Source organism: Cervus canadensis, chromosome 13 (genome assembly GCF_019320065.1).
Source record: "Cervus canadensis isolate Bull #8, Minnesota chromosome 13, ASM1932006v1, whole genome shotgun sequence".
NCBI classification, from domain to species: Eukaryota; Metazoa; Chordata; class Mammalia; order Artiodactyla; family Cervidae; genus Cervus; species Cervus canadensis.
The window spans coordinates 44126650-44151269 of record NC_057398.1 but is presented as its reverse complement, the minus strand read 5'-3'; the positions used below and the strand labels follow the sequence as shown (position 1 = coordinate 44151269).

The following is a 24620-nucleotide window of genomic DNA, read 5'->3' as shown; positions in this document are numbered from 1 at the left end:
AGATGTCTTATAAATTATTTTAGAAAATATTTGAGAAAATACTGGTACCATTGTTCTATTTTTGAGTCATTACTGTTTAGAGATACATACTGAAATATTTAGGGATAAAGTTGCACAATGTTGAGGATTTGCTTCAAAATAATCCATCCATTGACAGTGGTCATGGGGAAGTCGTAGAAATAATGAGGAAAAAATCTGGCCATAATATACACTTTTTGAAGCTGGCTAACAGTACATGAAAATACATTGTATTATTTTCTCTACTTTTGTACATGTTTGTAATTTTTCATAATAAAAAGGAAAAAAGTTCAAGAAGAAACTTACACCAACACGTTGAGAAAAGTTTTTCTCAACTATCAACTCCACATCTGGGAAGGGAATAGCCATGCTCCTATCTTTAGTAGACACCCTTAGATGCACAATACGATTCCCATTTTGTAGGACAGGCACAACATCAGGCAGCTCCCATATCACCGCAAGGTAAATATCATCTTCTTTACCCTTTAATAGAAATCCAGTGAGTACATGAAAAATTCAGTTAACTATTTTGAGCTGTTTTAATGGCATAGAGAAAAATAGAACATACAGTGATATACTCACCACTCAGTTTTATCAGATCTTAAGCTCTAACTGTCCCTCCCTAATATAATTCCTCTTTCTTCTTTAGTTTCTAGAGGTAACTAGTAACCTGAATATGGTTTTAGTCATCAAAGTTTATACCCACATGCCATATTTAGGTTTTAGTCATATATATAGCTTCCCTGGTGACTCAAGATGGTAAAGAATCCACCTGCAATGCAAGAGACCCATGTTTGATCCCTGGGTTGGGAATATCCCCTGGAGAAGGAAATGGCAACCCACTCCAGTAGGTGGAGAATCCCATGGACAGAGGAGCCTGGGGGGTTACAGCCCACAGGGTCACAAAGTGTCAGACATGACCTAGTGACTAACATTTTTCGTATGTATGTTACATGATATGATGTTGCTTTCAGGCTTCTAACCTTTTTATAAAAGGTATCAAACTGTGGATTCTTACTCACCTTGCTTGTTTCACTTAATTTATTTTTGAGATTTATACAAGTAATTACATGGCACTCTAGTTCATTTATTTTTAACTGCTTTATAGTATTGTATGAATATACTACTATTTACTTATCCTTTCTCCTACTGGTGAGTGTTCAGGCTGTGAATTTCTCACTGCATGCTTTTATGGACAAAGGGCATATTTTCTAGTGCATGTACCTGGTGTAGAATTATTAAATTGTAAGATATGTGCATCCAATTCTTTCTTAACATTCTGTCAAAACTTGGTTTCATTTGATTTTTTTAAAATTATTTTTGGCTATCTGATAGTTTTAAAATAGGACATTTAAAATTTTTTAAATTTATTAACTACATTAATCACATTTTCCTAATTTTGTAAGTTGAACATATTTTTCATGTATTTTTGAACCATCTGATTTTCTTATCTGTTCTTTGTCCATTTTTCTGTTGGGCTGTTTCCTTTTCTTCTGGATTTGTGTTGTTTCTTTCAATAGTCTGGTTCCTGATCTTATTTACCTGGGGTGCATTTGTCTTCCCACAGTCTGTGATTTGTTTTTCTACTTTGTTTTCTAAGACAGGTGTTTATTTTTAATTTGATTGTAGTGAAGATATCTTTGTGATATCCCATTTATTCAGGTTGTCTTTATGTCCTTTAAGATCCCCCCCCACACACACAAGAATCTTGTATGTTATTGCTGGCTTTGTTTTAGGTACCTTTGATTTTTATTTGCCATTGTCATAATTCTTTCTGTTTTCTAGTTGGTTATTGTTGGTGAGATGCTTTTAGTTTTAGAATTTTAAATTTTTCTATGGGAATAAAAGCTACTTTTTAAAGGCTATTTTGCTGACAGAGCAGGGATCTTTGTAGGTTGAAAGGCAGTATGGTAAAATGAAGAGAATATTGGTTCTAGGCATGATGACAATGTGTTTCCAGTCTTAGTTCTAGTGAGACCTTGGACAAAGTATATATCTTTATGGGGCCTTATTTTCCTTAGTTCATAGATAAAAGTCCTATTTTTAAAACCTTTATGTTTCTAGATATAGATCTAACATCTCTGTTATCTCATATGTATGTTAATTCAAAAGTGTGAACCAATGGTACTCCTATATACTAGTTGATTCTTTAGTGTTTGCACCATCATGGAAGTAGAAGGAATCTCAGCAATATCCAAATAGTGATCAGATATTGATATACTGAGCAATAGCTTGGTTAGGGTTGTGGGCTCCCTTGATGAGATAAATTGGCTACAGTGGTTTTAATAAATTTAGCTGGTTTCAGCTGAACCATTTCAGATAGCAGCTCTCAGACTTTCTGAATTCACAGAACACTAAATTTTTTAAAATCTTTTAAAAGATTGATTTAGAGTTACTAATATTTCATTTTACCAAGAAAGGACATGGGGGGACCCTTATTCAGAGACACTCCTAGGATGAGATTTGAGCATGATGTTTCATCTGCACGGATCCTTAAATCCCCAGAAGTGTGTGTGGAGGGGGCAATGTGTACTATGGTTTATGTGTAGTTTTCCTTGCTTCCAAAGACATAGAGGAGTAGCTGAACAAGTGTGTAACAGCCTTTGGTACTTTTGAAATTGGGAAGAGAATGGGCAGCAGAAAGGCTTACTGATGGTGTCCCAACAGAGGACTGCTGTGGGGAATGCTGAACCCCAACCCTCAAGAGCACCATGGCTGTATATCCCCACTTTGGGACTGTCACCTCTTGCATTTTTCTAGTAGCCAAAGCCCAGTGAGAAGAAAAACTGTAGTTAAGTGGGCCTAGAATCTAGAGAGAAGAATAGACAAAACATGCAGAACAGATCCCAGAGTAGCTAGAACTTCTGGGAAGTACGATAACTTGACCAAACCTGAACAATACTTCAGTTTAGTCGCTCAGTTGTGTCCAACTCTTTGCAACCCCATGGACTGCAGCACGCCAGGCTTCCCTGTCCATCACCAACTCCCGGAGCCTACTCAAACTCATGTCCATTGTGTCAGTGATGCCATCCAGCCATCTCATCCTCTGTCGTCCCCTTCTCCTCCCACCTTCAATCTTTCCCAGCATCAGGGTCTTTTCCATTGAGTCGGTTCTTTGCATCAGGTGGCCAGAGTATTGGAGTTTCAACTTCAGCATCAGTCCTTCCAATGAATTTTCAGGACTGATTTCCTTTAGGATTGACTGGTTGTCTCTCCTTGCAGTCCAAGGGACTCTCAAGAGTCTTCTTCAACACCATAGTTAAAAGCATGGGAGTTCAAAACAGAAACAAAAACCAACACATGATCTTCATGTTTAAGAATCTGGTTGATGAGTTAAAGAAGACAGTGCCTGTCTGAGACTTGAACTAATAGCCTAGCAGTAGAGAAATATTTCAAGAGTCAGCAAAGCTAAAACAAAACAAAAACAGAGGAAAAATATAAGAAATCTGGAGGACAGATTCAGAAGACCTAATGAGTCAGACACGACTGTGCAACTGAACTGAATATGCAAATAATATGAGTTCCTGAATTAGAAAAAGAAACATATGCCAAAGAGACATCTAAGAAACAAATAATAATACAATGAAAATCCCCTGAGCTGGAAGAAATACCTAGGACTTCAGATTGAGTTTCCTGTGGAACTGATGAGAAAAGATACACACATAGGCATGGACTTTAAACTCCAAGGACAAAGATAACATCTTATAAATTTGCAGAAAGATTAAGTTGCTTACAAAGGAAAAAGACAAGTTTTGGATTGCTCATTGACAGCACTGTCACTTCAAGACAGTAAAGTTACATATAGACCAAATAAAAGGTCCTGTAACCCATGAATGGAGAAAGAAACAGCAACCCACTCCAGTATTCTTGCCTGGAAAATCTATGGACAGAGGAGCCTGGCAGGCTACAGTTCATGGGGCCGCAAAGAGTCAGACATTACTGAGCGATTAAGCACAAACACACAGAGGCACTAAAATTTTGGTCTGCTATTTACTTACTATATTATCATCTCTTTAATACCAGCTAGGAGATTTAGAAAATATTTTATCCACAACGTTTCATGGTTTTCAGTGACTTTCCTGAGTAGTTATCTAATATAGAATCCTGGGATTTAGAAAAATACCTACCGTATGTGGAGCACACAAAATATTTCTTGAATTGTGTTGAATTTGGTTGGAAATCAGAGGAAAGCAGTCTTCCCTGACTCCCAGATTAGACTAGGCACCACTTGCCATCATTAATTTCTATAGCACTTTGTGCAAGCATTCATAACACATATAACAGGTGGATCAATATCAGTCCTTATTATTAAATTAGAAGTTCCACTGTGAAATGGGAGATATCTTTCTGATTCATGGTAAACATTTGGTAAATGGTTACTGAAAAAAATTAGTGAATAAATGAAAGTATTCAAAAAATTAAGTATGTAAATCAAACCATATTTTACTTTAAATAGGCAGATAAGTGATAAGCAAATAATAAGATATCAATAATAATAAAAATAATAGGTGTTTTCAACATTATCCTTATTGTAAATTTCCTCCCTCCAACATTAATAAAATACCCTAAAATGCCCCATAGATTTACTATTCTATACCTTACAAGGGGTTTCTTATATTTCTTCATTCTGTCAATCCTTAGTGAACACCTACTCTGGGCAGAGCAAGAATACAAATATGAATGAGAGGTTTTCAGTCCTCATCAAGTTCAATCTATGGAGTTCTGGAGACATAAAAAATCAAAATAATCAAAGCAAAAACTGCTACAGTAGATCTGAAAGCAATTTTGACATGGGAACAGCACCATGCTACATTTTGCAGTTTTTAAAAAGGAGTGTTTATAATAGCAGATTTTCTCTGTTGGGATTACACTAACTTGAAACAGAGAAATTAATACATTGTCACATATGAGAGTATATTACTAAGAAGTTCCTTTCTACAGTGCCAGATTTTTAGGTAGTAAGTGAGCTTGTTTTATTTATTACTTCTTTATTTTTTAAACATTACAGCAATTAAAGATTCCAAGGGATAAGAGGGTGGAGATGAGTTTGGTTTTATTTCATCTCTCTAGAAATTGAGTAGATTTGTAGACCAAGCTCTGATGAAAGTAAAATTGTCAACATGAATGACTGCATGAGCTGGGGCAAGGGGTCTGCACGTGTGTGTCAGGACCAGGTGGTGAAAAAATGGGAAATAAAGAATAAGAGTGTTCAGTCTAAGGCCATCCATTAAAAAATGGTAAGCTATAAGAAAGACTAGTGCCATCTGTAGTCAAAACTTTATTTAGGCCCAAAGTTACAGTTTCCTAATGATCTCTTTGCTTTGTGTCATCTTTTAGGTTCTTCCTTCACAGGCTGAAAACCCACAAGTGTTTATGCCCAGTTTTCAAGGATAATGCTACCTGCAGTTTCTGTTTTCCAAAGGAATGTGGCTATGTTTAGATGATACTTAAATTATTGCTTTATTTTGTCAATTTAGCAGAAAAAAAGAAAAATCAGACTAAATGTTCATTTAGTCATGTATTGACTTGGCTATCAACTTGTTTTCACTTTGCTACAAATTACTTAATACATAATTAAATAGAATTGTGTTGATTCCTTGACTGTGTCTCAGTTATCTAAAAGAACATTAATCTTTTTCCTTTGGTCTTTATGTTATTCAAATTTTAACCAGGTTTCTCAGTGTTTCATTTTATATATTGAGGAAATTGTGTCGATCAGTAAGAATCCCACATTCTCATCATGGCAGAATTACAAAGAAAATCCTTTAAAATAAATGTATAACTATTTCTTTCCACTGAAGAACTTTTTTCTAGTAGAGTGCCATTTTGGATTGCTCAGACAGCAAAGAAAGATTAGTTGAATCAGGAAAGTTTTTCACTCCTATCTTCAAAAGGGGAAGAATAAGGGCAAAGAATCCTTAAGTTCTAGGCAGGGAAATATCCACTCAGTAGCTGGTGGGCTGCCGTCTGTGGGGTCGCACAGAGTCGGACATGACTGAAGCGACTTAGCAGCAGCAGCCAGGGTAAATGATCTAGTTTTCATTTTAAGTATGAAGAAGGCTTTAGTGTGCTTAGGTGGTGAAAGACACACAGGAAAAATAAATTTAGTCTACCTCAATCCTTCCAAAACATCCCTGAACAGATTGCCATGTTAACCGTTAAGTATACAAAGCAGTTTTGACGACAAACTGAAAAAGTGACTTGAACATCCCTGAATGCATTATGGGTTCTATGGTTCAGAGAGGAATCATTGCTCCCTTTCATAAAGCCTACTGGGGAGCAGCTCTGCCAGTGAGTTATCCTCAGATGAGGATATAAACCATGTCAGAGGTGGTAGCTGTATGTAAATTTAATCTTTTTGATATCTACTCCAGAAGAATCCCAGCTAATCCCTTCAGCAAACATTGGATGGGCAGTGTCGACCAGCTATTCTTTTTTGCTCTTTGCTTGGACATGGGCAAGGTTAATTAGGAACATCCTAGGAAGACTGATGGAGAACTACTATCCTCCACTGGCTGGCAAGGGAAGAGTTAAATGCAGATTATCCACGCTCAGTTGATTTTCCCAAGAAGAGCACATAGAGTACGTGGAAATGAGATTGCAAACCTGGATCATTTTGATCTTTCCGTTGCGCTCCAAGGAGAGGAGCAAGTATTGGTGTTTCTCTTGAGCTTTCAGGAAAATCAGGCGTTGCAGCCAGTGCTCTTCCTCTTTCCAGTCTTTCCCTTCTGGTAACACCTTCAACTCTTGTCCACTGCCAAAGTCCCAGATTTTAACTGTCCCTAAACACACAGAGAAGATTCGATAAGCAAAAGTCATTTCTAGAAAGAATGGTTTTTATCTCGGAGAAAATCAATATAATTGAAAGCTTTCTGCCAGAATTTATCCTAAGTTTATTCCCTATTGAGACTGACACATGAGTCTCCCTAGCCTTGCAGTGTACAAAATATATTTCTGTATGCCTTCATTGTCACAGGCTGATAAAAAATGAACAGGACCAGGCAATGTCTTGAAATCTGTGAACATATTCTTTGAAATTCTCAGACTCTCCTGTGTGAGTTTTCTGTCTTCATTGGGTCTTTTCTGCTTTTATTATCCCAATGCTTTCCAGTTTGCTAAATACTCTCCAGTATCTATCTATCTAAAATCATGCCACAGTGATTATTAACATTAAAAGGTCACTCCAATAGTGTCATTTCCGAAGGTGCTAACATATTTTAGAACTAGATCCTACTGGGTAATAAAAGGAGTAAAAGAATTCCCACAGGTAGAAAACAAAATGTTTTGAGTTGTTGGTTACATAAAAAGGAATGCAAAAAGGGTGTCAAGTTTCTTCTTACATTTGGAATCATACATTCTAATTAATTTTGTTCATGTAGGAGATCCTCGTGAAAGGGCCAGTTTAAATGATAGCATACCTATTGAATTCCTGTTTCTAGGTCATTACTCAGTGTAGAGAATTATCTTCTAACATGGATTTTTAGAGTGACCTCAGGTTGCATTTACTCACACCCCATCAACTCAGCATTATTTCATGTATATTGTTATCTGCTCACACTTTAAAAACTCTTTTACTCAAGATACTCAATCCATCAACTGGCTTACAAACAAGAATTTATCTAGTAAATATATTCCTAGAAGAAATACGGGCTTCCCTGGTGGCTCAGCTGGTAAAGAATCTGCCTGCAATGTGGGAGACCTGGGTTTGATCCCTGAGTTGGGAAGATCCCCTGGAGAGAGGAATCACTATATATGTATAGTGATACAGATGGTCATATTGTCTAAGTCATGTTGTCTCTCTCGGACTTCAGAATAAGGTAAGGTGAAAGGAGAGAAGGCCGTTTCCAACAAGTTCTATGAACTCTGCACAGCAGCAAATGATACAGCCCAGTTGGAGCATAACATCCTCTCAGGGGTGACATGACATATGCCCTTAAGCATCTTAGACTTATAAACAAGTCCAGTAGAGAATCCTAAATGTGATATGGCAAAGTTGGATGGATATTTTGTCTGGTCCCGTATTTTCAGGAAAAATATTATGAAAAGCACTAAATAGAATGTCTGTGTCAGCTGATGGGGCTTCCCTGGTGGCTCAGTGGTAAAGAATCCTCTTGTTAATGTGGGAGACATAGATTCAATCACTAGGTAGGGAAGATCCATTGAAGAAGGACATGGCAACCCACTCCAGTATTCTTGCCTGGGAAATACCATGGACAGAGGAGCCTGGAGGGCTACAGTCCATGGTTGGGATCACAAAAGAGTTGGACATGACTGAGCGACTAAACACCAGTAATAACTCTTAGCCGATGGTACTCAAAATTAGAGGAACAGAATGAGTCACTGCAACACAGATAAGTCTCAGTCAAAATGGACTGAGATGGTATACATGAAAGACTTTGTATCTATATAAGTAAGCATCTATATAAGGAGCATCTATATAAGTAAGGTATTGATTATGATTAACATCAATATCAGGACATTAATGCCCATTAGAGAAGAGCCCAGCACTGTTGTCAGGCACAGCAGTCTCACTGGCATGCTTACATATTCCAGCTCAATTCACGCTTCCCCTCTAACCCAAACAACTTGTGACAAGATCCTAGAACAAATTCTTGGGACACTAAAGCAGGGGGGCCATATTCTGTATATTAGTCTGACCATTATATGCTCCCGTGGCAAAAAGAAATCCACTTTCATTGATAGCTGCAGCAGTCAGTTCAACATTGAAGCCATGAGGGTCTAAAATCTGGTATATTTGGAGGCCAGTTTCGAGTTCCCATACCTACAAGAAAGAACAATAAAATACTTAATAAGACCTTCAGTTTTCATCAATTTTATAATATTCAAAATGGCCTCAAAATTAGCACAGGGCACACCTAACACCTTTTCCAGCATTCTGCCATGAATGTTGGTTTAATCAAAAATGGTCTAAAAGATGTAGTCTGTCTAATAGTCACTGTGCTACCCCAGAGTGTTTCTGTAATATATGTAGGTGGGATTAGACAAGCCACAACTGTCCCAGGCAGCCCCTGTCTATCTAGGAAGCAGTCAGATGCTACTCTCAGCATGAAGCAAGCTTAGCAGCAGGCAAGAAATGTTAACAGGAGGTCAGCGGACAAAGAAATAAAATTGAATGTATTCTCTGTTGTCATTCATCCAAATTATCTAGAGATCATGGGACAGAATCTACAGTTAACAGTGTGAAATCGGAGAGAACCTGAGGAAAGGGCTCACTGACCTTTCCAAGGAGTGTTCTGATGAAGGACATGGGCCCAGTTCTTAACAGAGAGAACAGGGCAGGAAGGGCGGGGGAGGCTGAGACTTCAGAGAAGGTTGGGTGTAATCAGAAAGCCTAGAAACATCAAAGATCATCACTGTCTCTTTAGAAATGCAGTAGAAGCATGAGACCTGCAGTCTCTATCTGAATCTTTCTCTCTTCATGGATCTGCCAACTTCAGGTGTCTATTAGACTTCCAGTAAACAAACTGAACTGGCAACACAGTTTGAACTCGAGGTATTTGGAAACAGAGGCAGCATAAACAAAGGCCCAGAGATGGGAAGGGGCACAGGTTCCTCCAGGGAACTGAAAGTCAGTTGTTGCAGCTGGAGTGAAAGAAGGAGAGTGGGAGGAGATGTAGCTGGTGTAATCACTGGTCTGGAGACCAGATAACAGAAGGCCATTGACTGAGCTGTGGCAGAGCCAAGATCTGAATGAAGTCAGGCTGGCCTAAAGCCCATGCTCTTAACCTCTGTGCTCCCCTGGGTGTAGATGAGGTCCTAAAGGGAGAATGAGGAATGAGGACCACTACAGGAAGGGGTCTCAGGGGCCACCCATTTCCTGGCCTCAAGTATGATCTGTCTCCAACCAGTCAGGTATGAAAACTCACCCAGATGTCTTCGTTTCCCCTCCCCACCTTGCAAGGAAGACACTTTCCCTTTAAGAGGTCATTATTTCATGAAGACACCCGGGTTTTAGTTTCCCTCTACTTATTCTGTAGGCATTATTAGAAATAACTGATAATTACATGAACTTAGGAGATTTTGGTTTGAGAAAATCTCCAGCAGATGAGCACAGAAGGTCAAAGGTTGAGAGGGAATTTGGAGTCTCTGAGAAATGCTTTCTCCTGCTCCCTATGTCTGCTTTTGGAGAGCATGCATGAAATAAAAGGATAAACACTTCAGGCAAACACCTCCAGCCATCACTGCTAGGTGAAGTCAGTGGTCGTAAATACAAATACAGTTAGGATGATCCAGAACTCTGGCCTCTAGGGAACACATTAATGACATGGCCTGAGGATTGCAGAGGAAAGGACATTGGTATTCACCAGACAAACCTGGGTTCGTATCCCAGCCACAATGCTTACTAGCTACATGAACTGAGGCAAGTTGCTTGATCTTTGAATCCTAATTTCCACATCTTTAAATGGAACTTCACACAGAGAACTAGTGTGAGGATTAAACAAGATTGTGGATTTAAGACACCAGGCACATGCCCCGCACCTGGAGGGGTTAGAGTAAGCATCTATACATTTCTTTCCCTTCTTTTTAGCAGTCTCTTTCCTATAGCTCAGTTTAAAAATTTTTTGCACACACTAGGCTTTTTTCCTTGACATATTTCCCTTAAAATTCCAGTTTTAATCGTAAGAATAGCTTCATTTTTTAAATGAACCTGTAGCCTAACAGCAAGCAGTCTGAGCTGCATCAAAAATCTTACTTTTCATGTATTCATGAAAGCTTAAAAACAGCTCTAACATAAGGTTCCATCATATATGCCGTTACCTTTATTTAATCACTCAAAGACGCATCTATAAGAAGAGAAAATTCTATCTCTGCTTTTTTCTTCCTGAAGAGTCAATATGTACTCACCTTAATTATGGACTCAGAGCAGATGGTAAGTACTTGGTGAAAATATTTGTTGTAAAGCATGACATTGATTTCTCGTTCATGGGTGTGAGGGACCTGTTTTGTATCTTGTATCATCCTAGTTAAAGGATACATGTCCATAACACTAGATCCTTGAACAGAAATAAGAATCTCATAAATAACAAATATTAGGAGATTTGAACCATGAAGCATTTTATTCAACTAATTGTGTTTGGAAATAGCTGATCAGTGAGATTATTAATGCCTAGGAGACTGAATGAGGTAAAAATACATTCATTTATTCAAAAACATCTTTGACTAATAAAACAAATATGATTTAGCCAGAGAAAAGCATTCATTTTGGGCTTCATTAATTTTCAAGTGTAGGGCACTTGGACTTCCTTGATATCTTCTTTTCAGTGACCGCTATTCTCCTACTTTTTATAATCTAGTTTTTTCCTTCTTCAGAGTGCCTGCTACATTATCTAGTGTACAGTAATAAAGATGATGGCCACCTTTTTGCTGATGGAAAACTTCCATTTAGTGATTGAAATGTGTTAGAAAGCTGTTTCAACCAGTGAATAGTAAAGCACTCTATAAACATGATCTTGTGCTTCCTTGGTGACTCAGGGGTCAAAAAATCTACCTACAGAATGCAGGAGATGAGTGTTTGATTCCTGTGTCAGGAAGATCCCCTGGAAAAGGAAAGGCAACCCGCTTCAGTACTCTTGCCTGGGAAATCCTATAGACAGAGAAGCCTGGCCAGCTACCGTCCAGGGGGGTCACAAAAGGGTCAACCTGGCAACTAAACAGCAACAACAAAGCATGGTCTTATTAAAGGTAGTGCCTGAAAATGATTGCAAGCCAGTGCTTGCAACAATATTAAACAAGATTAATTTGCAAATTACCATAGTGAACTAGATGGAGAGCAGGTATTTCTTAATTGCATTTTTTAAATTTATGTGTTTATTTTAATTGGAGAACAATGACAATATTGTGATGGTTTTTGCCATACATCAACATGAATCAGCCACAGATACACATGTGTCCCCCTCATCCTGAACACTCCCTCCCACCTCCCTCCCCATCCTATCCCTCTAGATTGTCACAGAGCACCTGCTTTGAGTGTCCTGCTTCATGCACTGACCTCACACTGGTTATCTATTTTACATATGGTAATGTATATGTTTCCATGCTGTTCTCTCAAATCATCCCACCCTCTCCTCCCACTGAGTCCAAAAGTCTGTTCTTTACGTCTGTGTCTTCTTTGCTGCCCTGTATGTAGGATCATCAATACCATCTTCCTAGATTCTATACATTAGTATTAATATACAGTATTTGTCTTTCTCTTTTTGACTTACTTCACTCTGTGTAATAGGCTGTAGGTTCATCCACCTCATTAGAACTGACTCAAGTGCATTCCTTTTTACAGCTGAGTAATATTTCATTGTGTACATGTACCACAACTTCCTTGTCCATTCATCAGGGCATTTGGTTTGCTTTTACAGTAATCCTATAAACTGCAAGTATGATTTAACTCTCAAAATCAACTATGTATTCTGTTTTAGTGTAATGTCTAGAAATATACATAAGGATCTCAAAGCATTCCAGTTCAAACAGAAATGAAACTTCTTCCCTAATTCATTGGTGTGGAGATTAATCTACCAAAGGCTGGCCCTTCTTTTTCTCAAGTCTCTCCATAGAAATCTCAATTGCAGCAAAATTTTCAGCAAGAGTTACTGAAAACTTTCCTAAAGTGTTTGACTTCTAAGATAAAGTCTACTCATGTGTAAAGAGAATGGAGGAGGCTCTTCTGGTAGTATTTTTCAATTCAAATACAACAGGGAAATCTGAGAGGGATGTGGTAACCAGATAATCAAACAATACATGGAGCGCCTTCATATTCTACTGACTGTAATGGATTTTATCTGAACTGACAACAAAGCTATATATGCTTATAAATAAGTGGCAATCCACTCCACGTTTGGCTAGATACACAATTTAGCAGTATAGAAACAAAGCAATACAGAGAAAGAAAGTAGATCCAGGAGTCAGAAACTTTGGTACTGAATCCCACCTGTATATCTCAACTAACGTCCTTATACTAGTCAGCTGAAATATTTAATATTTAGTTTTATCATTTATAAAATAAGATGAACAATAATTCCTACTTCAGTGGTGGTTGTGCAGATCAAATGAAATAAAGTCCATGAAAGCACTTTGTGAAGAACTAATCAAATGGTAGTTGTCTTATTAGAGTAACAAAAACAACAACGGTGGCAGTAACAACAGCATACTCTATAATGTGGTGTTGCTGTCCCTGGGGTTTATAAGATTACTATGGCTGCTTCATTTGAACAAAAGCACAAATTAAAATCTGAGAGCTAAGCTTCATGCAATTCTGATGTCACACTGATGTATGTGATTTTAGAGATTAAGCAATACACAGAGCTCTATATTGTTGTAAGAGTATTATCCGCACTACATAAAGTTAGGAAGAAATTTTGATCTTATGGTTGTCTTTTGTGTTTTTGCTTTTGCCTTGATACTTGAGGCTTTAGTTACTCTGATGATAAATGGGATGGAAATGCTGAGCCTAGTAAATCAAACATGCAAGTTGGGGCACTAAGAGAAAACTTGTTTGTAGCTGTTTTTATGTTATTCTTAGAGGAGATAGTATAGATGAGGGGTGCTTACAACTAGAGTTAATTTCTGTTTTAGAAGGTAGAAAATTATCCATCAAACATGAAGTTCTAGTTCACTTCTAATCCAGAAAACACCTAAAAGTTAAAAATAGTTCATATTCTCCACGGGCAGTCATAGCACCAATCATTCTCTGCCCTGTTAATCCCACAGGAACTCAGAGAAGGTGGTCAATAGGAAATGCAATCTGGGCTGGTGTTACAGAAGGAGGAACTATTGTTAATACTGTTCATTTCTTCTAAAGCTTCTTCTGAGGATATGCATGTGAGGAACGTTCAACCCAAATGCCTAACAGGGTCTTTTGTCTCCTTAGTAAGCATGTTTATCAGGGGCAGCAGGAAAAGGAGAAAAAAAATCTGTCAGCATCAGTGCTGGTGGTTCTGTCATTCAGAACCCTATCCTCTCTCTTCACTGGTCTTTGTCTAGAAGCAAAGGCAGGTGGGAGGGTCAACACCCTACCCACTGAGTAACTGTCTCAGCACCAGAGTGCATGGGGCCAAAGCCTCCCTGAAGAAAAGGGGCGCTGACTCAGCACGCTGGTGCAGCCGCGCTAAGATGGATCATGTTCCTGCTCCAACACTCAATGCAGAGCTGGATTTGCCCTATGTGTAGCAGCAGCTTTAACGCCACCACTTGGCATCCTCGGTTCAAGACCTCATCCACCAAGCTGTAGAAAAATAGAAAGCTATAGAAAAATAGAATTGAATTCAGTTATCTATTGTGAGGAATCACAGTTTATAAATTCCCCATCTAATTTTGTTTTTCTTCTGGTCAGTGATCAAGTGCTAGTTAAAAAAAAAGATTAAAAAAAAATCAAGATTTTATTTGTTATTAACTGGGTGCAGGCATGCTAAGTCACTTCAGTTGTGTCCAATTCTTCATGACTCTGTGGACCATAGTCCGGCAGTCTCCTCTGTCCATGGGATTCTCCAGGCAAGAATATACTGGATTGGGTTGCCATGCCCTCCTCCAGGAGATCTTCCCAACCCAGGGATAGAACCCATGTCTTTTATCTCTCCTGGACTGGAGGGTGGGTTCCTTACCACTAGTGCCACCTGGGAAGCCCCTTAATTGAGTGCACTTACCTGTAATAAGCACGCGATGACTGGAATCAAATATCATACAGTAAATCTGCATGTCTCCTGGTCCTCCCTGGCTATCGTGGAATACTTGTAATAGTGAAAGAGTCTGTATATCCCATACTCTGAAAACCTGGAGGAATAAAGAATATGGGTCACCATTTTTCTACTTTATTTTCCCTACTCAAAGCTCTTGAGGTGAACTATCTTCAGAATTTGCAATATGCTCTTATAAACTTGCAGGAAAGTATGATTTGTACGATGAGCACTCATTTGCTAAACTTTAATTTGGTTCTTGATTCAATTGTTATTCATTAATGTCAGAAGAAAATAAAAGCAGTGACTAAAAGTTTGCCAATAGTAACTACATTTTTTCTGTCCTTAAAAAAGATAGGGGAAAGACATAGAATTTATTATCCTTTAAGAATCTGGAGGAATGATAAAGGGCTAATTATGACTAACAGTTTATCTGAAGCCACATTTCTCTTTACACTGTAGATTAGAAAGTAGAGACATGGCATAGTTCAGGTGGAGGGTTTCAAACTGCTCTTTCATGACTAAGATGAGAATGTCTTACTATATGAGGTTTCTAAGAACCTTCCAGTTCCTATCCAGGAATGAAGAATTACAGAAATCAGTTTTTAGGGATGGTGTAGATATAGGAGGGACTTCCCAGGTGGTGCTAGTAGTAAAAAAAAAAAAAAACAACCAAACAAACAAAAAAACCATCTGCTAATGCAGGAGACCTAAGAGATGCAGGTTCAATCCCTGGGTCCCGACAATGCCCTGAAGGAGAAAGACTATAGGGAAATACATTATTAGTGCTCTCCTTTGAGGAAGGAAAGAGACTTAGGTTAGTTACGCAGATAGAACTTGGGATAATATAATAGAACAATGTAGTACAAATTCAGCAAAACTAGGTCAAGTTTACTTTGTCACTTGAAACAGCTAGTCTTAGTATTCTTCATTATTCTTTTTTTTCTTTTTCAGAAAGCTACATTGTGATTAAATTTCAGGGAAGAAAGTGATTTGATCAAGGATTACACGTCTTAGCCTGCATCAGCATTAAGTAATATTTTTATGTCATAAGTCATTATTAAATACATTACCTATTGCTATATTATATAGTACTCACTAAATTGGAATAAATAAATAAATAAATAAATTTGTTGAATAAATGAGTGATAATTTTATACATATAAAGATTTGATAAGTAGTTTTGTTAACAGAGGTATTAACTTCTTACTTAAGACACTTAGAGTTAATTGAGTTCAAACTTCACTATTGTGAAGGCAGGTTGGTACTTATATGCAGGAACATAAAAATGTCAAAATCATGTGATCAGGAGCTTTTGCTCACATGTATACCCTCTACAGGTCACTATAACTCAGAACCTGTGCAACCGGGAGTCGTTACTTCCTTTGTGCTAGTAAAAATGTAAGTTTGGAGAGTAGCTACAATATTGAAACTTATCACTGTTTGCATGACAGAGTAGAGTAGTCCATTAGGACAATTTATGAAGTTAGGTTCAGAGCCTATTTATGAATTAGGTTCAGAGAGACAAGTAGGGGAAGAATCTAACAGTGAAATCAAGGAGTGTCAAAGAAGTTTATCTCTGTTTTGTTTCCAGTTCTATTGTTTTGTTTGAGATGCTTCATGGTTGGTGGTCTTTTTACTGTTTGTGTATGCGCTCTCAACTGTGGTTGGTGGAAAGAACAAAGTGCAAGTGAAAGTTGCTGTCATGTCCAACTCTTTGCAACCCCATGGATTATACAGTCCATGGAATTCTCCAGTCCAGAATACTGGAGTGGGTAGCCTTTCCCTTCTCCAGGGGATTTTCCCAACCCAAGAATCAAACCCAGGTCTCCCAAATGCAGGTGGATTCTTTACCAACTAAGCCAGAAGGGAAGCCCATGGAAAGAACAAAGGATGAAGCAAAAGAGGCTTTGGGTTTCAGTTCTAGTCCATCATTTAAATTTCTTAAGCCTCCGTATTCTTGTTTCTAGAATGGACATAATAACACCAGCACTCTCCACCTCAGTGAATCGATGCGAATGTCTTTTGAAACCTGTGATGCTTTCTGGACAGTGATTCTATTTTCTACTTCTTTTGTGTGTTTTTAAGGAAGTGGTGATTGTTGGTCTGGCAGAAAGCACAAAACCCTTCCTCATTATGTTGCATCTCTCCTCTACGTTTTTCTGCTGCCCTCTCCCCTTAGGTTGTTCTAGCTACTGTCATACCAAACTGCTTCCAGTTCCAAAAATCTCTTTTTCTCTGTTGTCTCTGCACATTCACACATACTCTTGCTATCATCTACTGTTTCCTCTCCTCACTCTTATCTATCTAGCTAACTGCTGTCTTTCTTTAAATCTGTCATAATGATTATCAGAGTTAGAGCTGACAATGTTACGTCGCAGCCTGGGTAGGAGGGGAATTTATGGGAGAATGAATACATGCATATGTATGGCTGAGTCCCTTTGTTGTCCACCTGAAACTATCACAACATTGTTAACAGGCTACACTCCAATATAAAATAAAAAGTATTTTTTTAGAAAAGAGCTAGTTCAGGTCAGAACAGTGCAATGAACTTGCAGTATGGTGCCTTGATGCACCATTTCCTCTCCAAACACAGAGAGATAGTAAAGTTAAAAAGAGAAAGCAGAAAGAAACAACAAGGCTTCAAAGCAAGATATGTAATCTCTACAGATCCAAAATAGCTAGAGGAGGTGATTGAATTCCAGTTGAATTATTTCAAGTCAAAAATGATGCTGTTAAAGTGCTGCACTCAATATGCCAGCAAATTTGGAAAACTCAGCAGTGGCCACAGGACTGGAAAAGGTCAGTTTTCATTCCAATCCCTAAGAAAGGCAATGCCAAAGAATGTTCAAACTACCACACAATTGCACTCATCTCACATGCTAGCAAAGTAATGCTCAAAATTCTCCAAGCAAGGCTTCAACAGTGCCTGAACTGAGAACTTTCAGATGTTCAAGCTGGTTTTAGAAAAGGCAGAGGAACCACAGATCAAATTGCCAACATCCGTTGGATCATCGAAAAAGCAAGAGAATTCCAGAAAAACATCTATTTCTGCTCTAATGACTATGCCAAAGCCTTTGGCTGTGTGGATCACAACAAACTGTGGAAAATTCTTCAAGAGTTGAGAATACTAGACCACCTGATTTGCCTCCTGAGAAACCTGTATGGAGGTCAAGAAGCAACACTTAGAACCAGACATGGAACAACAGACTGGTTCAAAATTGGGAAAGGAGTAGTCAAGGGTGTATATTGTCACTCTGCTTACTTAACTTCTATGCAGAGTACATCATGCGAAATGCCGGGTTGGATGAAGCACAAGCTGGAATCAAGATTGCCGGGAGAAATATCAATAACCTCAAATATGCAGATGACATCATCCTTATGGCAGAAAACAAAGAGGAATTGAAGAGCCTCTTGATGAAAGTGAAAGAGGAGAGTGAAAAAGTTGGCTTAAAACTCAACATTCAAAAAATGAAGATCATGGCATCCGGTCCCATCATTTCATGGTAAATAGATGGGGAAACAATGAAAACAGTGAGACTTTATTTTCTTGGGCTCCAAAATCACTGCAGATGGTGACTGTAGCCATGAAATTAAAAGACACTTGCTCCTTGTAAGAAAAGTTATGACCAATCTAGACAGCATATTAAAAAGCAGAGACATTACTTTGCCGACAAAGGTCTATCTAGTGAAAGTTGCAGTTTTTCCAGTAGTCAGGTATGGATGTGAGAGTTGGACCATAAAGAAAGCTGAGTGCCAAAGAATTGATGCTTTTGAACTGTGGTGTTGGTGAAGACTCTTGAGAGTCCCTTACACTGCAAGGAGATCAAACCAGCCAATCATAAAGGAAATCAGTCCTGAATATTCATTGGAAGGACTGACTTTGAAGCTGCAAGTCCAATACTTTGGCCACTTGATGTGAAGAACTAACTCATTGGAAAAGACCCTGATGCTGGGAAAGAATGAAAGCAGGAGGAGAAGGGTACGACAGAGGATGAGTTGGTTGGATGGCATCATGGACTCAATGGACATGAGTTTGAGCAAGCTACGGGAGTTGGTGATGGACAGGGAAGCCTGGTGTGCTGCAGTCCATGAGGTCAGAAAGAGTTGGACACGACTGAGTGATTGAACTGAACTGAACTGAACTGAATAGATCCAACTAAGAGAGGCATACAAAGCAATGAGTGGGCTCCGACCAGAGCCTGGGCACTGTCTGGGGCAGAGTGCCAGCAGGGGAGCAGCTCTGGCAGGGCAGACAGGACCCAAGCACTCTCACCACTCCATGGCAGTGCCCAGAGCAGGTCTCCTGGTTCAGGAAAAGGAGACTGAGAAGGAACTAAAGCAAAGCAACCTCTGGTTCAGGGACTGGATCTATTTCTAAGCTGAGGCCTATGTGCCTATGTGAGGAGATATGGAGTAGCAAGCATATGGATACACGCACACATATGCAGACATCGTGCTCCTAAGTATTAAAAAGAAACCTATTTTTACAAAAGTTTAGAGGAGGATATCTTTATGAACTTGAGTTTAAAAAGATTTATTTTTTTAAAAAGTCATTATTTTATCTTATTTTTTTCCACCATTTTTAAAAGTGAATAAGCTAAGCAAATACATATTTTAGATTCTTTTCCCATGTAGGCCATACAGAGCATTGAGTAGAGTTCCCTCTGCTATGCAGTAGGTGCGTATTAGTTATCTGCTTTATTTATAGGAGTATATTTATGTCAATCCCAATCTCCCAATTTACTGCTCCTTCTTTCCCCACTGGTGACCCATAGGTTTGTTTTCTACATCTGTGACTCTATTCTGTTTTATAAATAAGTTCACTGAAACCATTTTTTAAAGACTTCACATATAAGCAATATCATATGATATTCGTCTTCTGTCTTCCTTCACTTAGTATGATGATCTCTAGGTGTATCCATGTTGCTGCAGATGACATTATTTTGTTCTTTTTATGGTTGAGCAATATTCCATTTTATATAACCACATCTTCTCTCTCCATTCTTTTGTCAATGGACATTTAGGTTGCTACCATGTCTTGGCTATTGTAAATATTTCTGCGAGGAACATTGGGGTGCATGTATCTTTTCGAAATAGTTTTTGTCCTTGCCAGATATATGCTTAGGAATGGGATTGCTGATCATATAGTAACTCTATTTCTAATTTTTTAAGAAACCTCCCTACTTTTTTTTTTAGAGTGGTAGCACCAATTTACATTTTCACCAACAGTTAAGGTTCCCTTTTCCACACACCCTTTCCAGTGTTTATTGTTATAGATATGTTGATGGTGGCCATTCTGATTGGTGTAAGGTGATATCTCATTATAGATTTGATCTGCATTTCCCTAATAATTAGGGATGTTGAGCATCTTTTCACATGCTTGTTGGCCAACTGTATGTTTTCTTTGCAGAAATGTCTATTTAGATCTTCCTCACATTCTTTAATTGTTTCTTTTTCATACTGAACTGCATAAACTATTTGTATATTTTGGTGGTTAACCCCTTGCCAGTCACTATGTTTGCAAATATTTTCTCTCATTATGTGGGTTGTCTTTTCATTTAAAATTATCTTTAATTTGAGGATAATTGCTTTATAATGTTGTGTTGGTTTCTGCCATACAACGTGAATCAGCCATAAATACACATATGTCCCCTCCCTCCTGAACCAGATCACTTACTCTTTCCGCTGCATCATTCAATTTACTACTTATGGCTTTTTAGCTCAGTTTTCATCTTGGCAAATTATTTTTTTTCTAATTTTAATTGGCCCTTCTTTGTAGTTTCTTGGTTTTTTTTTTTTTTTTTAAATACTGTTAGGCATTTCTATCAATAGCCTTTCTTAATTTCTTCAGTATTTTTATTATCTTGGGATCTAGTAGGCTAGACAGGTCTGTTTCATTGTTTGTTCTTTCATGGGAATTCTCTTGATCTTTTAACTGAGAGAGGTTCCTATGCTTCTTCATTTTACTTATATTTATCTATGAGTTTTGACAGTTACCACTGTCATCTTGAAGGGCTGCTTTCATGTGAGACCATCCCTGTGTAGCCCCCATGAGTCTAACATTTTTGGCACAAGGGGCCTTTTTAAGTACAGATGCCTGACACATCTTTCCTCAGCGTGCCACTCTTCTTTTCACTTGAACACTTAGGGGACGATGTGGTGTTATTAACTCTCTATTTTCAATTGTATCTCAGGGAAGAGGGAAGCCAAAGAGGAGAGATATGGGGGAACCGCCAGTTGGTGGAGTAGTCAGAACAAACAGTATCTATCGATTATGTGAGCATGGTGTATGGTGCCCCGAAACAATTACAATAGTAACATCAAAGGTCACTGATCACTATAACTAATACTGTATTAATTGTGGAAAAGCTTGGAATATTCCAAGAATTACTAAAATTTGACACAGAGACACAAAGTGAGCAAATGCCATTGGAAGAATGGTGGCGATAGACTTGTTCAACTCAGGGTTGTGGCAAACCTTTACTTTGTAAAAACCTCAGCTTCCTTGAAGTGTAATAAAACAGAGAACAATAACACAAGGTCTGCCTGTATTCTATTATTCTCCTCAACTTTCTCAAATGGCTCACCCAAGGTCATAAATTATTAGAGCTAGAACTTAAATTTAGGTTTACCTGATTTCAGAGGCCATGTGCTAAGCCATGTGCCTGGAATTGAGACAGGGCAGGAAAAAATCTTCACTTAGACATTATCTTAGACATAGTCATGGATAAGATGAAGTCCAGCTGAGCAGCAGGCCAGATGGGCAAACCTCTGGCTTACTAGGAGTTATCCACTTGGCACTTGGTTTCAGGACATTGTTCTTGCTCTAAGCCATACCCACAGCCTAGTTAAGCTTTACCTTTTCTTGGGTCCTTTCATATCACTTTCCAAAGTGAAAATCTAAGAAAATAACAGTGTTTAAACACTCATTTTAATCTGTTATAAATCATAAAAGCATGTCTTCTCCTCAGAAAAATAACCGCTGATAACTATAGAGTTGTGCTTGGGAAGATCACGTGCATGCTAAGTTGATTCAGTTGTGTCCGACTCTTTGTGACCCTATGGACTACAGCCCGCCAGGCTCCTCTGTCCATGGGATTCTCCAATCAAGAATACTGGAGTGGGTTGCCATGCCTTTCTCCAGGGGATCTTCCCAACCCAGGGATCGAACCTGTGCCTCTTATGGCTCCTGCATTGGCAGAAGGGTTCTTTACCACTAGCGTCACCTGTCAACCATTATTCTTGTTTTTGTTAGTAAAATAAAAGCCACTGGAATTTATATTTCTCTCTATTTTTCAATGTTTTTCAGTTCTTCAGGAGCATAGCTATTAAATACTTGAGCTCTGCAACTAGAAAAAGAATTTTACCAGTTGCAGAAGAAAATAATATCCTGGTGGAAAGTCTGCAAATCTCAGAGGAAGGATGAAAATCTACTTTAAGTGCTTAGAAAAAGGCACAGAGTAGGCTTATGACTACCCATGGTGATTTATTAAACCTCAATGTGACGAAAGCTAATTTATATGAAGTAATGTGTAGGAATGTTAAATGTGTAAAACCTATCTATGATTTTTGCTGAGAAGAAGGAGAAAAGGGGGAGGGGAAGGAGACAGAGAAGGAGAAGAGGAAGCTAGCTTGAGCAAAAGTATGTGTGTGCCTGGATTGCCATTCTTTGCGTCTAAATTGCTTCTTTCCAAGATCTTCATGGGGCTGGTTCCTCTGGTCATTCAGGTTTCAACATTTACGTCACCTCTTCAGAGGTGATACTCAATCATATCACATTATTGTATTTTCTATTCATTGTAATAGTTATCATTCTGTTTTCTTATGTGTTTGTTACTTTGCTTGTCTCCCTCTTCCCCTAGAATATAAACTTCCTGTGGAAAGGGCCCTGACTGCCTGGTTCAGTTTTCTGTCTCCAGAACCCAGAACAGTACCTGAAACAGACAGGACACTCAAGAAAGAAATGCTTGCTGAATAACTAAATGAATGATCTCTCTATAGCAGTCTTGTGAGCTAAGCACCACTACAATTTACAGACAAAGAAATTGAGGGGAAAGATATTAAGTACTTTGCCCAAGTACAGCTGTAGGGTGCTTGAAAGAACATCTCTGAATACACTCACTACATCTAAAAGAAACTGGAAAGCTTGTCTCTGCTGTCTCTTCACCTCTGGACATGAATGGCCTGAACTTTTTTGTTTGTTTTAATTTATTTATTTATTAATTGAAGGATAATTGCTTTACAGAATTTTGTTGCTTTCTGTCAAACCTCAACAGGAATCAGTCATAGTAAGTAAGTAAAGTAAAGTCACTCAGTCGTGTCTGATTCTTTGCGACCCCATGGACTGTAGCCTACCAGGCTCCTCCCATGGTATTTTCCAGGCAAAAGTAATGGAGTGGGTTGCAATTTCCTTCTCCAGAGGATCTTCCCCACCCAGGGATCGAACCCAGGTCTCCCACATTGTAGGCAGACACTTAACCATCTGAGCCACCAGGGAAGCCAAATCAGTCATAGGTATACATAAACCCCCTCCCTCTTCAACCTCCCTCCCATCTCCCTCCCCATCCCACCCCTCTCGGTTTATACAGAGCCCCTGTTTGAGTTTCCTGAGACATACAGGAAATTCCCATTGGCTATCTATTTTACATGTGGTAATATAAGTTTCCATGTTACTCTCTCCATACATCTCACCCTCTCCTCCTCTGTCCCCATGTCCGTAAGTCTGTTCTCTATGTGTTTCTCCATTGCTGCCCTGCAAATAAATTCTTCAGTACCATCTTTCTAGATTCCGTACATATGCATTAGTATATTTAGTTTTTATCTTTCTCATTCTGACTTACTTCACTCTGAATATAGGCTCTAGGTTCATCCACCACATTAGAACTGACTCAAATGTTTTCCTTTTTATGGCTGAGTAATATTCCATTGTGTTCATGTACCACAACTTCTTTATTCATTCATCTGTCGATGGACATCTAGGTTGCTTCCATGTTCTAGCTATTGTAAATAGTACTGCAGTGAACAATGGGATACATGTGTCTTTTTCAATTTTTATTTCCTCAGGGTATATGCCTAGGAGTGGGATTGCTGGGTCATATGGTGGTTTTATTCCTAGTTTTTTAAGGTATCTCCATCATAATGTTTTAGTTTTTATGTCTCAACAATCTTACTATCTTTCCAGTACCATTTTAAAAATTAAAAAGTCTTATTATAAAAGCAATGTATATTTTTTGTTAAAAAGATATAAATGCAAGAAAGAGAAAGAAAAGAAAAAACACAAAAAGGGAAGAAAAATTAAATCCATCCACAACCTTGCTACCCACATAATCACTATCATCCCTGATAATATATGATAGACACATATACTAAAAATGGGTTAATATCTTACATACTATTTTATTATATTTTGCATAATACATTGTGTATACATTTTCATTTCAATATTCATCCATATGATGTTGAAAGTCTATGTGACAAGAGATATCATAAATTGCTGATTTAAGCAGAGGAGGAATTAGAGAAAGGTGGTCAAATGATACAAATTCCAGTTAGAAGATATATAAGCAGTCGGGGTGTAATGTATAGCATAATAACTATAGCTAACACTGATATATGACATATATGAAAGTTGCTAAGAGAATAAATCCTAAGTATTTTCGTTACAAAGTTTTTTTAATAGCATTTTTTTTCATATTTTGGTTTCAGTATTAGATAGTGAATGCTCATTAAACCAACTGTGGTAATAATCATTTCATGATGAATGTAAGTCAGATCATTATGCTTAATGATACATTAATCTTAATCTCATACAGTGTTATATATCAATTATATCTCAATAAAACTGAGGGAAAATAAATTACTGAATAAAAGCCTTGTTTTTAGAAACTGAATTTCTCACTCCCTATCCCTTACCTTTCC

At 38.2% G+C, this 24620-nt stretch overlaps 1 protein-coding gene across 2 annotated transcripts in view; it reads right to left on the bottom strand.

Annotated features, from left to right (window-relative positions):
- Positions 1-24620, bottom strand: part of WDR64 (WD repeat domain 64) — a 122095-nt gene that overhangs the window by 47426 nt on the left and 50049 nt on the right. For both annotated transcript variants that reach the window (XM_043485765.1, XM_043485764.1), the window contains 5 exons: positions 14670-14796; positions 10885-11033; positions 8677-8800; positions 6625-6800; positions 325-501 (listed from right to left, as the gene is read on the bottom strand). In XM_043485765.1, coding sequence (XP_043341700.1) covers positions 325-501; positions 6625-6800; positions 8677-8800; positions 10885-11033; positions 14670-14796 — 753 coding nt within the window. The remainder of the gene's footprint in view (positions 1-324; positions 502-6624; positions 6801-8676; positions 8801-10884; positions 11034-14669; positions 14797-24620) is intronic.